Raw genomic sequence first — 13,074 nt, 5'->3', positions numbered from 1 at the left:
CTTAACTGGTGATGACACGGAGGAAATCAATACAATTACTGCATCCCTTCACCATCACTTCAAGATAAGAAATTTAGGTAATCTCACTTACTTTTTGGGACTGGAAATTGCTCGCAACAGTACTGGTCTTCATTTAAGTCAATGCAAGTATACTCTTGATCTTCTTCAAGAAACTGGCATGCTTGACTCTGCACCTGTGGCCACTCCTATGACTCACACCTCCCGTCTCTCTCCTGACCAAGGTTCACCTCTCGATGCTGATGCCACTTCTCAATACAGAAGACTCCTTGGACGTCTAATTTACTTAACCAACACGCGACCAGACATCGCCTTCGCTGTCCACAATTTAAGCCAATTCATATTTGCACCCACAACTCATCATCAGCAAGCTGTCTCACGTCTTTTGCGTTACCTCAAGGGCACCCCTGGTGAAGGACTATATTTTTCTCACACTAGTTCACTTCACCTTTGTGGTTTTAGTGACTCTGACTGGGCAACATGTCCTACCACACGCAAATCTGTCACTGGATATTCTATCTACTTAGGAGACTCCCTAATATCATGGAAATCAAAGAAGAAGTCAACTATCTCCCGCAGCTCCTCTGAAGCCGAGTATAGAGCCCTTGCCACCACCACATGTGAGTTACAATGGTTGTCTTACCTCCTTCAGGATTTACATCTTCCTCTCTCCCAGCCTGCAACCCTGTACTGTGACAACAAATCTGCCCTTCTAATAGCTTCCAATCAAGTTTTTCATGAATGAACCAAGCATATCGAAATTGATTGCATCCTAGTTCGTGAAAAACTTAACTCTGGTCTCCTCAAACTACTACCCATTACTTCTGCAATGCAAGTTGCTGACATATTCACCAAGCCCCTTGCTTCCGCACAATTCTCTAATCTCAAATTCAAGCTGGGTCTGACAAATATCTACTCCCCAGCTTGAGGGGGTGTTAATATATTTAATTTTCTATTTTAAATTATTGGGTTTTGTTTGTTTGACCCAACTTTCCTTTTCTGTTTCAGCTAGGTCTTAATCTTTTTCTTATATATACACCATGTATTTTACTCTCTGATATACAAGTGAATAAAAATTTCTTTTATATTTATTTTTCTCTACAATTAGGGTTCATCAAAACCTCTCTTTCTTCATTACGATTACATGTGATTATGTACGCAACATTAAAGCATCACATCAGACAAGGAATATTCATCTTCATTTACTGTAATAATTTTTAATATTTAAAATAGTTAAAAATATAATTAAAATATAAATAAATATTTTTTTACAAAATAAAAATAAAAAATTAAACTCTACAACAACATAAAAGTTGAATCTATAAAAAAAATTAGTATTTATTTATTATTATTGATGATGTAATCATATTAATTTCAAGTAAAAAATACCGGACATAATTATAAAAAAAACAAAGTCAATTATTATTAATTATTAGTGGACACACATACAATATTGAATTTTAAATGGTATTTTAAATGGTAGAAACTAAAATAATATGTGCATAAGAATGGAATAATAAAAAAAATAAATCAATATGATATTACTTTTTTAGGATTATAAACCGAAAATAGTAATACAGTTAACTATAGGAAGAGGAATAATGCAAACTGCTAAATGATGTATTAATTGTATTAATTTTGATATGGAATTAAACATATATATTATTCCTTCAAATAAACAGAGTTCTCTATGACAGAAAAATAAAAATAAAATAAAATCAACTTTTTTTATATAAATTAGGTTTAATTTATATAAGTTAAAAGCAAAAATTTAAATAAATTATACAAAAAAATCTATAAATTAATTTTAATTTATTAAAAAAATTATGTTTTCCTTTTTATTTCTCTTCTCTAAAAATTCTGCCCACAGCAGCACTAGTACCTGCACCCATCACACCAACAACTCCACCACCATCTTTAGGAATGAGAGAAATATTCCTTTCGGACATTAGGAGGGAGAAGAGAATCAATAAAGGCAAGGGAGAGGGGGAGACAATCAATAAAGGCAAGGGAGAGGGGGAGACGTTTTAGAAGAGTGAGTGAGAAGTGTAGGTGAATTAATGATGAAGAAGAAGTTGGGTGAAGAAGGTCAAGAATTAATGGAGATCCAAGACTCTAGCCCACGTGTGTAGACTAATATCAATGTGCTCCACATCATTAGCAATTAACGCATCTACATCATTAGCAATGAACGCAGTTGGTGAAAACTTAAAGTAAGGGATTAAATTAAATCTTTTTAAAAAATTTTGAGACCAAATTAATTTTTTTTTAAAAACAATTATACTGAATTGAATATTGACCCAAAAGGTAAAAATAAAAAGTAATTATACCTTTAAAATAAATTATTTTTTATTAGTATGAATATGGGATTTTTTTTCCTGATTTCTATGATATTTGTTAGGTATGTAGTTTCAAATTTGAGGGTGGAAAGGAATTTTTTTAGAAAAAAAGATTGATGTTTTAATTTTGAGTTGAAATTTCTAATGATAAGATTGCTTCCTGCTCTTCATCAATTGTTGTCCAATATAATTATATAAATTAGAAACAATCTAAACGAATACTTTTTAAATAAACCATTTAATCACATTTAATCACATATACAGTGATAACATTTACTAGTTCAAAAATAAGATTTTATGACGACTTATTATGACGGTTATAATTCATCCGTCATAATAAATTAATAAATTATACAATGGCACAACTGTAAATAATAAGATATTTATTATGCCGGTTAAAGTAAAAGTTATCATAAAAAAACATTTATGATAACTTATTATGATGATTATGATATGCTTATCATAATAAATTAGAATTTAATATTTACTATATCAGTTAAAATTTTAAATGATATAGAAAGTATAAAATATAATTTTCACTTTTCAAGTTCCCTTCCTTTCTCACTACACCATTTTCTATCTTTAATAACATTTTAATATTACATTTATTTAAAATATTACAATACATAAATTTCAATTATTATAGTAGCATTAGAAATTCTACTATCCTGGGTAGGCTCAGCAATTTCTTGTATGATACTTGGAACCGGGGTCGAGTTACGACTCTTCCCTAGCCTTCGTCTTGGGTTCGTTTCTCTTGGCTACGTATGACACCTACCTTGAGTTTGTTCTTTTTTCGGCCGAGGTTTCATTAACCCGCAAAGGTCGGGCTCGGCTGCTCTCCTTAAGCCTAGGTTTCCTTGAACGTGAGCTGCCATTCTTTCTGACTACGACCTCCTCTGAATGTGGGCAACAGCTCATTCTCGTATCTCGAACAATCAGCGAAACGGTCCCGCTGTGATTCCTTGTTCGAAAGCAGTGATCATCACGTCTTCATCGTACGTTTGGAGTCTTATCGTAAGCGCCCAAAATCTATTTAGATAATCCTTCAACGACTCTTCCTCCCTCTGCCTTACGTTGAAAAGGTCATACAACTTAGGAGGCTTGACCTGGTTAACAGAGAACTGTTCTCTAAACAATCTGGAGAATGTGACCATCGGGAAGCCCACTAAACCATTGTAAGGTTGTACCTGTAAAAGTACTCATGAACATCTTACAGCAGATGACATCCGTTCCTCTAGAGACAATCATCTGAGCATTGAATGCCATGAGATGATTTTCAGGGTCCTCTACCCCTACGAAAGAGGCAATCTATGGTGTGATCTAATGAGCTGGCACGGGCTCATCCATGATCGCTTGCGAAAATGGCTTGGGGCTATCTCTCAAAGGCAAGTTCGGACCTTGTTGCTTGGTGGATAGTCGGTCACGTTGGTGTAGATTTCTACATAAGTCCTCATTGCACTTGCGCAATTCCTCGTTGGCTACACGGGAGGCCTCAATTCCTCTCAGATTCGTTCTTTCTCTTGTTTATACTGCTCATTGGCCTCTTGGAGAGCCCTCATGGTCTCCATGAGTTGCTGTAAGGTGGGGGCATCGCTTCCTTCAGATCCCTACGGTCCTTGCCTAGTGTTTCTCATCACATCAGAAAGCTCAAACACGATTGTGGATGGATCAAGTTTTATCTGTCCCACGGTGGGCGCCAAATGTTCTTGTCGGTTGACCTTCGGGTTAACTAGATGGGCAAGCTCCGCTTCTAATCTGCCTCTTTTTGGTGCACTAGAGCAACGCTCCGTTGAGACAGAGGGAGCTCTACCTATTGATCAGACTTCGACGATCAAGTCAGTGAGAGCATACGAAATAATAATCAGTTTCAGTCTCTAATTCCTAGAAACAGCATACCTTTACCGGGGGTCTCAAGCCACCTTTTATAGTTATCCCTCTAACAACTTCCACTCACCTGCACCTTTCACGTTTGGGTGCTAACAACAGGAAAATATTTTGTCCACGGCCACCTTTACTCATGGTGCTAACAACAGAAAAGAATCTCATGCACCTTTATTCTTGGTTGCTCTCTACTTATTTAACAATTTTATATTTTCAACTAACAGCTTTATGCATATATTTAATTAACTAACCAAGCTTTGTGTATATTCACATATATTCTATTTTAACAGCTTAATATATATCGACATATATATTTAACTAACAACTTTATATTAATATATGACCAAACTTATTATTTGCTCGATTTTAATTATTCTCCACCAGGCTTACCAACGAAACTGGACCAAGCCCATAACCCGCTTTTAGACCCAAAATCGAGCTGACCATATCCAAATACTTAGACCGAAGTCCCGAAGACTCTTGTCCAGTACAAGAGTTAAACAAAAATCGTGCTAAGATAACACAACTTCAATTTAATAGTTTTATTTCAATACTAAAGTTGTTCACTTGACTACGATCAAACTCATGTCACCATCACATGATTTCTTTAGAATAAAATGGTGTTTAGGACTTGTTTATATTTAAAATAAAAAATTGTTCTATTTCAATTAAAGATCCTAAATCTTAAATCCAATTCCAATTAAAAACCTTTAAAATTAACCCCACTTTGATAAAAATAAACGGTAGATTAGTGTGGGTGAGGGTCACCACCATATAATGCCAAATAACATGAAATTATAAAGTAGTATGCTTTCATATTTTAAGGCCTCGAGTTACTTTCGTTTTGTCGCATTCTCTGCCTTTGCTTACCAATTGTTGGTACGTGTGGGGCCATTTGATTTTCCTTCTATTCGTAAATGCTTTTTTGCAAAATGTGCTCTGCAATTGAGGTCCACGGTGTTTTCTTCTTCTCTGCCCATTCATGTGCCAATTTGTGGGCTTGGTAACTCTTTATACAATTTCATGAATTCCAAATTAGTGGCTTAATTGAAATTGAAGCGTGGAAGCAAAATTGAACTGGTGATCAAGTTGTGGCCCCCGTTTTTTATATATACAACTCCAATTCTATTCTGTTTTGTTTTCTTTAAAACGAGAACATGGCCTATTCAATCGGCCAATCATTTATACTAATTGTCACGTATTTTTATATGCACACCCCATCCATCTTTTTATTTGGGCCCATTTGTTTGGTCCAGCGTTTGTTTGCCACCCGCTTTTTTATATCCGTACCAAGTTCTTACAAAAAGCATGGATCCATTTGACGGGGTCAAGATTTTCACTATCTGTCACTTAGGCTTTTACATCTGCATCATGTTCCGAAAAGCATGGGCCTAATCGACTGGCCCAATATTATTCTATTTGCCACCACCTGTTTTATAATAAACCACCAGTTTATCTCTAAAAATTCTGGGCCAAGTGCTTCTCCTCTTTGGCACCGCTTTTTACATACACAACAACCAACAATTTTTTTACAAGTAAATTAAAAATATAAAAAGAAATACAAATATAATTTTGGAACTATGTTCAAACAAATTTGAGTTCCTGCTTCCACATCACATCTTTATCAATTCAATTACCGAGTTGCTTTCACTCCTCTTCCCCAAAAACTGGTCGTACGTGTAATCTTGTATGTGATATTTTAAAACATAAATAAATATGATCTTTTTAAAAAAAAATATGTTTTTTCTTAAATAAAATTCACGCAAACCGTCAACTGTATCAATGTATACTTTGTACTATTTCTGTTTACTGTATGATTAGTAAAAGAATATTAAATATAGTCACTCGTACTTGATCTTGCAGGTGATTCGATCGTCGAAGAATTTGCCACGTCAAACTCTGCCTTCCGCAAATATGTTCCAAGCACTTCCTCAAAGAACTCCAAGCGAACCTGCGAAACACAACAAACGGCGCCTCTAGCGGCCGATTGCGCTCCGACGCTCAAGTCAGTCAAGCAAAATCACCAAAGAACTGTGTACTAGTTATCTTAGTGAGACTCGTGCACTCTGTGATTCTCTCTTTCCCTCTCTGTGTGTAAAACTAGTCACTTGCCAGAATGAAAACGTACCTTCGTAATGAGCGTGTAATGCCTTTATATACCCTGCGGCGCCCCCAAGTTATTCGTGTACGAAGTAACTTGGCGTGTTTCTCTCGCTGGATGTCTCGTACAACCTCAGCGTGAGTACCAGGTGTGGCCTAGCTAGCGCACGTACCAGGTGTCACCTACTGTGTGAACGATCACCCCTGCTTTGCTCCATGCACGTTATGGGTTAAGAGAGCACCAATCACCGACTGGGTGCTAGCTCTCTTAGGCCACTCTCGTGCACAGTACTATAAAGCACCTAATCTTCTCCTTTCTCTGATATTCTGCCACACGAGGCTCGTATGTAACGCCCTCGCCGGGAATTGCCTCTCGTTCCTAGCTTACCTGCGCGTGGCATGATGACCGATCGTCTTATCTAGACGATGATCGCGCATCCCTTCTGAACACCGATCACCCCCCGGGTGACCCTCTTACCAACACCTCACACATCAGCTTCCCTGGCCCACGTGTCCCACTAAGAACGGTCCACGTGGCTATCTGTTGCTGATGTCACCGATTACCGATGATCGACTGGATCACAAGGCCCCCAGTCTCGAGCTGTATACTTGTTTTCAGTGAAGAGACTATGTGATCGTCTTCGGCGGCCACGTGGCAAGTGACGCCACGTCACGTGCCACATCACGCGCCACATCACGTGTTGCGCTCTAAGTGACGTTACGCTTTCCTCCCTTAATCTCGCGACGCGTGTACGCATCAATGGCCAGCATGAAGCGTCGTTTGCGCTTCTTCATATTTCAAAAACTTACGCGCCTCCACTGTTGCATCACCTTCTCCAACACGTTTCTCTGCAACTCTCGAACTCCCCTTCTGCGATTCATCTTCCCAATCTTCAAACTCCCAGAAATCATTCGCGATCAACAAAAAGGTACCCCCTTTCTTCATCTATGGCATGCTTTACCGCTTTCTACCGAATGCATCATCCAATAACTGCTCTGTGCATATGTCGTGGACATTTTTTCTTTTTCTACACTGTACCAGGGTTTCTTCTGGTTTTTCTGCGTTTCACTTCTTCTTCTTCTCCGTCGCTTTCATTTCTCTACTCCCCTCAATCCGTAGCACTTTCGTTCCCTTTGTCTTCCTTTTGTTTTTCATTGACCCTTCATTTTTCCTTTCTTTCCCCATTGTAGCTAATGGCTCGCACAAAAACCACCGCGCGTCTTGCTCCATCTCCTGGTGCACAGCCTTCTGCCAGTGCACTGTCATCGCCTCCAACTCGCGCCGCCCCCTCGGTGTGCGCGCCCCCCCGGAGTGGCGCTTTCGCCACAAGACTATGCGCGGGTATACCAGTGGGCTCCCCTCCACTTGCTCGCTGAAACGTCCAGCCAACTCCCCTCTGACCATCTCGCTACCTTGCTGAGCAGTGATGCGGACGAGCCCTCATGCGCTCTTGACAGGGAGGATGACCGAAACTTGGATGTGTGCATCCCCCCCGAGGCATGCCAATTTGTGTGGATGATAGGGCCACCGACGGGGAGCCCTTCACTTTTACCTATTCAGCCATCTTCAAGAGGTTGCGCCTCCGACTCCCCCTCACCTTCTTCGAGAAGGATCTCCTCACCGAGCTGAACGTGGCTCCTTGCCAACTCCACCCGAACGCTTGGGGCTTCATCCGGGCATTCAAAATTTTATGCAACCATTTCGGGCACCCTCCATCAACCGACGTCTTCCTCTACTTCTTTGAGGCCAAGAACCCGGGTGATAGGTCGTGGGTAAGCTTGAATGGCGTGACTGGGAGGGTGGTCTTGGGCTTGTACCAACAGTCCTTCAAAGATTGGAAAGGCAGGTTCTATATGATCACCTCCAACGAGCACAGCCCTGCCCTTCTCGAGGGCTTCCCACTCTAATGGGTCCCCAAGGTAGAGTTTAGGAAACCCCGAGGCTTGGAGGCCATGGCACCATACGAGCGCGAGCTGTGCGGCCTCCTCTCGAGTTTGGGCGCCAAGTTTGGCTCTTCCACCCTTATCAAGCACGAGTTTGACGCTGAAATGCTCAAAAAATACATTGGTTCGCCTTCTCTTCTTTCCCTTAACTTGCTACTTCTCTGTGCATGCAACCTCGCGCTTGTTTGCCATACTTTTTATATATGCATTCGCTGATTATTTTTCTGCACTTGGATTGCTTTCTTGACCCTTCGCGTGCTAACCCTTTGCCATGTTTGACTGGTGCAGACATGACTTCCGACAAGGAACGACGACAGAGGCTGCTCGCGCTAGCCAGGAGCCGACGAACCGGCGGGGCATCTTCTGGAACGGAGGCGATCGCCGAGCCTATCCGCGCCTCCCCCATCTCGGTCGCGCCAGCTGAAGGCCCCGAGACCAGGGGTGATAAGAAGAGGAAACAGTTGGTGAAGGCTCCCACCACCGTTATATCTGTCGAAGAGGAGAGCTCGGGGTCCCCCTTGGTCCAACGAAGAAAGAGGGGAACCGAGGGCCTTGAGGGAGATGCTACCCCGGTCCCTCAAGCACAGGCTTCCCCTGAACACCCTCCTTCACCAGCCTCTCTTTCCTCCCCGCCCCCAGCCAGATCACCCCTACCAACTCAAGCAGCTGGGAGCGGGGCTGCGCGCTCAGAGGGAACTTCTCGCCCCCCAACCTCCCCGTGCCTTCAAGATTCCGCTACCACAACCGAGGGTGGTGGCGAGAGTTCCCTTCCAGCATCGGGCTCTAGCGCTGAAGGGCTCACCAGAGTCCTCCGACTGACTAAGCAACTGATCCAAGGTCGGGAGCTAGTCAAGTGGAGTGCCAGCGAGGTGGACCTTCATCTGGCCCGCCAGATGGCGCTCTCCCTCGAGTTCTCTACATAGCATCGTCGTCTTGAAAAGCTGGAAGGTAAGATGAATGAGCTGCTCAACCAGAAGGAGTCGCTTCAAAGTGACTATGAGGCTCTTCAAAATACCAACAACATGCTGAAGGACATGCTGGAGGAGGCCAAGAAAGGCCGCGCCCTACAAATCCTAGAGACCATCAAGACGGAGATGCTGATGGGGGATGCCATCGCCGCTCTTGATGCTGATCTACTGGAGACAACGGGGAGGACCATCCAACTCGAAGCTGAGAACGCCTTCATGTGCCAACAGAATGCGAACATGGCGGAGGCTCTTGCTGCGAACGATCGAAAGCTCAAAGAAGCCGAGTCTGCCATAGCCACCCTGACCACCGAGAAGGTGGTACTCGAGACCGACAAGGCTGGGTTCGAGGCTGAGAAGGCCAAACTCTGGGAGGAGGCTGCCGATACCTTTGCTGAGGGTTTTGACTTTGCCCTCGAGCAACTCAAGTACGCCTTCCCAGAGGTCGACCGCTCTCAGTTATCACTAGAGTTCGAGGTGGTGGACGGCAAGATCGTTCGTCCCTGATCATCTGCTGTCTTCGCTTTTTCCTTTTTCTTGTATAAACCTTTGAACATAAAAAATCTTATTGCATATATTTAATGCCTTCTTTCTTCTTACTGCTGTGTATCTCTTCCCTTTCATCTCTTGCTATGCATGTTTTTAACTGCTAACTTGTTCGGACTTTAGCGCGAACCTTCCTCGTACCTTCTACTTCTGTCTTTGACCGCGACTAACAACGCTCGACAATCGTTCTTGGTGTGGCTTTGCCTGCTTAGGTCTATCGCGTAAGAATTTGTCTAAAAGCTTTTAAACAACGCTCTATCCACCGATGACCGACCAGGGTGCTATAACCAACCATTCACCAATCATCGCGCCTCTGCTTTTGTCCTTATACCTTTCTAGATTTCTTGTCGCTCCAGCGCTAGGTGCATAGAGGACTTCCACACCGATCGGTCTAGGATGATCCTTGTTTTGGGGGGAAGAGTGTTTCTCGATGACCCCTCTTGCCTGCCCCAAGGTCATCAAACCTTAGAACCTCGGGTGGTGCTCCCACCTTCTCACTCCTGGGGTGAGAAGGGGTTTGGCTAAGGGTTCTACTGCGCCAATATTGATGCTATGCCACTTGGGAAAAGTCGTTTCTCGAAATCCTTCCTTTCCCTTCTTGGGCTTACTAGCACCCCTGGCTTTTCGAACCTTAGTTGCCTACACTCACACCTGGGGTGAGGAGGACTTTAAACCGGTTGCCATGCTCGCACCTGGGGCGAGGGAGGCCTAACCGATCACCTGCGCTCGCGCCTGGGGCGAGGAGGATTTTACCTTTAAAACTCTGCAAACTCTTATACTGATAACCTCTTTTTTATTGGGTGGTCTCATTAAAACCCTCTTCGGGAAAAAAGAGTGCCCTCCGAACTTGTTCAAATTGTTTGTACTGGCGCGAAAGCGCGACTACTTTACAATCTTTAACTAAAATAGAGCTTTAAATGCGTGGCGTTCCACGTTCTGGGGATCGCCCCTCCGTCCAAGGTCTCCAGCCGATAAGCGCTGTTCTCCAACGTCTCCACCACTCTGAACGGGCCAGTCCACTTGGGGGACAACTTGTTTTCCATCTCGTACTGATGTGCTTTCCTCATCACCAGATTTCCCTCCTGGAACCGCCTCGGCCTGACCTTGGAGTTATGCCTTCGTTCCACCCTTCTCTTCACGGCCTCAGCACTGACCCTGGCCTCTTCTCGCACCTCGTCCAAAAGGTCTAGGTTCACCTTCCTCTCCTCGTTGGACTCCTCGGCCACGAAATTCAGAAATCTTGGTGAACTTTCTTGTATCTCCACAGGGATCATAGCATCTGACCCATAGACCAAGCTGAAAGGTGTCTCATGGGTGCTAGATTGCGGAGTGGTGTGATAGGCCCACACGATCCTGGGAACTTCTTTTGCCCACGCTCCTTTGGCCTTTTCCAACCTTCTCTTCAACCCTCTGAGCAGTACTCGGTTGGCCGATTCTACCTGCCCGTTCGTTTGAGGGTGTTCTACCGAGGCGAACACCTGCTGTATCCCCACCTCTTCACACAGGTTCTTCAGTTGGTGACTCGTAAACTGGGTGCCATTGTCAGAAACCAAACGCTTGGGCACTCCGAAATGGCACACAACGTTCTTCCACACGAACTGCTGAACCTTGTGAGCGGTGATCTGCGCGACTGGCTCTACCTCTACCCATTTCGTGAAATACTCGATGGCGACGATCAGAAACTTCATCTGCCTTACCGCCAGGGGAAATGGTCCCAAGATGTCAATTCCCCACGTGTGGAACGGCCATGGGCTGTGAATCGACCTCAGTTCCTCAGGGGGCGCCTTGTGCCAATCTGCGTGTTGCTGGCACTGCTTGCAACGCTGAGCGTATCCGACACAGTCTTCCCTCAGCGTTGGCCAGTAGTACCCTGCACGGAGAACTCTACTCGCCAAGGCGCGACCACCGACGTGGCTCCCGCACACTCCCTCGTGGAGTTCTGACATAATCCTCATGCACTGCTCCCCGTGCACGCACACTAACACCGAATGGGTGAACCCGAACCTGAAGAGATCCCCATCGATGAGAGTGAACTTACTCGAGCTTTTCTTTATCCTCTTTGCCTCCGTTGGTTCCAGCGGAAGCACCCCATCCGCCAAATACCGCTGGTACGGCGTTATCCACGTGTTGGCCCTTCCAACGGCGCCAACCTCCATCACCTCGTCGGATCTCCTCGGTCGCGCTCTCACCCTAGGTGCTCTCAAGGTTTCTTGAGTGAGAGGCCGATGACCGACCGCCATACACTCCTTTGACTTGCACACCTGCAGCACCTGGTTGTCCGTTAGGAACGCGCGAGGCACCTTCAACGTCTACTGGATGACGGTCCTCTGCCTTCCCCCCTTGCCCGAGCTGGCTAGCTTGGCGAGCAAGTCAGCTCTGGCATTTTGCTCTCTCGGCACGTGGATCAATTCGAACTCTGCAAAGGATGTCTTCAGGGTGTGCACATACTCGAGATACGCAGCCATCTGGGGGTCCTTAGCCTGGAACTCCCTTGTCACTTGTCCAATGACCAGCATAGAGTCGCTTTTGGCCATCAAACTTCTCGCTCCCATCTCTCTTGCCAACAACATACCGACGATCAGGGCCTCGTACTCCGCCTGGTTGTTGCTGGCCTTGAAGGCGAAACGCAGAGACTGCTCGATCAGCACCCCATTTGGTCCTTCCAGGATGACTCCCGCGCCGCTCTCCTGTTGATTGGAGGAACCATCCACCGATAAGATCCAGCGAAAACCCGAGCCCTCCGAAGGTGCAGCGCCCGACGACAACTCGACGACAAAGTCCGCGAACACCTGTCCCTTGATCGGTCCTCGGGGCTCGTACCTGATATCAAACTCAGATAACTCCACGACCCACTTCACCATTCTCCCGGCTACGTCTGGCTTCTTCAGCACCTTCTGGATGGGAAGATCGGTCATCACTACGACTGTGAAGCTGTGAAAGTAGTGGCGGAGCCTCCTCGCCGAGAACACCACCGCCATAGCCGCCTTCTCCAGAGCCTGGTACGTTACCTCAGGACCCTGCATCACTTTACTCACGAAATAAATAGATCTCTGGACCTGGTCTTGCTTTTGGACCAAAACTGAACTGACCGCCCTCTCCGTTACGACAAAGTATAGACGGAGAGGGGTGCCCACTTGTGGCTTGCACAGGACTGGTGGGCTCGCTAGATATTCCTTCAGCCTGGTGAAGGCCTCCTCGCATTCCTTTGTCCAAACGAACCTGCTGTTTCGTTTAAGACACTGGAAGTAAGGGTGACCCTTCTCTCCCCCGGCGGACAT

General features: G+C 44.7%; 1 protein-coding gene across 1 annotated transcript; it reads right to left on the bottom strand.

The window, feature by feature from the left end:
• Positions 1–12,105: 12,105 nt before the first annotated feature.
• Positions 12,106–13,074, bottom strand: LOC137815595 (uncharacterized). Its single transcript, XM_068618708.1, has one exon. The coding sequence runs from the start codon at positions 13,072–13,074 to the stop codon at positions 12,106–12,108; it is 969 nt and encodes a 322-aa protein (XP_068474809.1).

The sequence above is a fragment of the Phaseolus vulgaris genome, chromosome 1, assembly GCF_000499845.2.
Source record: "Phaseolus vulgaris cultivar G19833 chromosome 1, P. vulgaris v2.0, whole genome shotgun sequence".
Lineage (NCBI taxonomy): Eukaryota > Viridiplantae > Streptophyta > Magnoliopsida > Fabales > Fabaceae > Phaseolus > Phaseolus vulgaris.
Note: the sequence above shows the minus strand (reverse complement) of the source record. Positions and strands in the feature narration are given on the sequence as shown.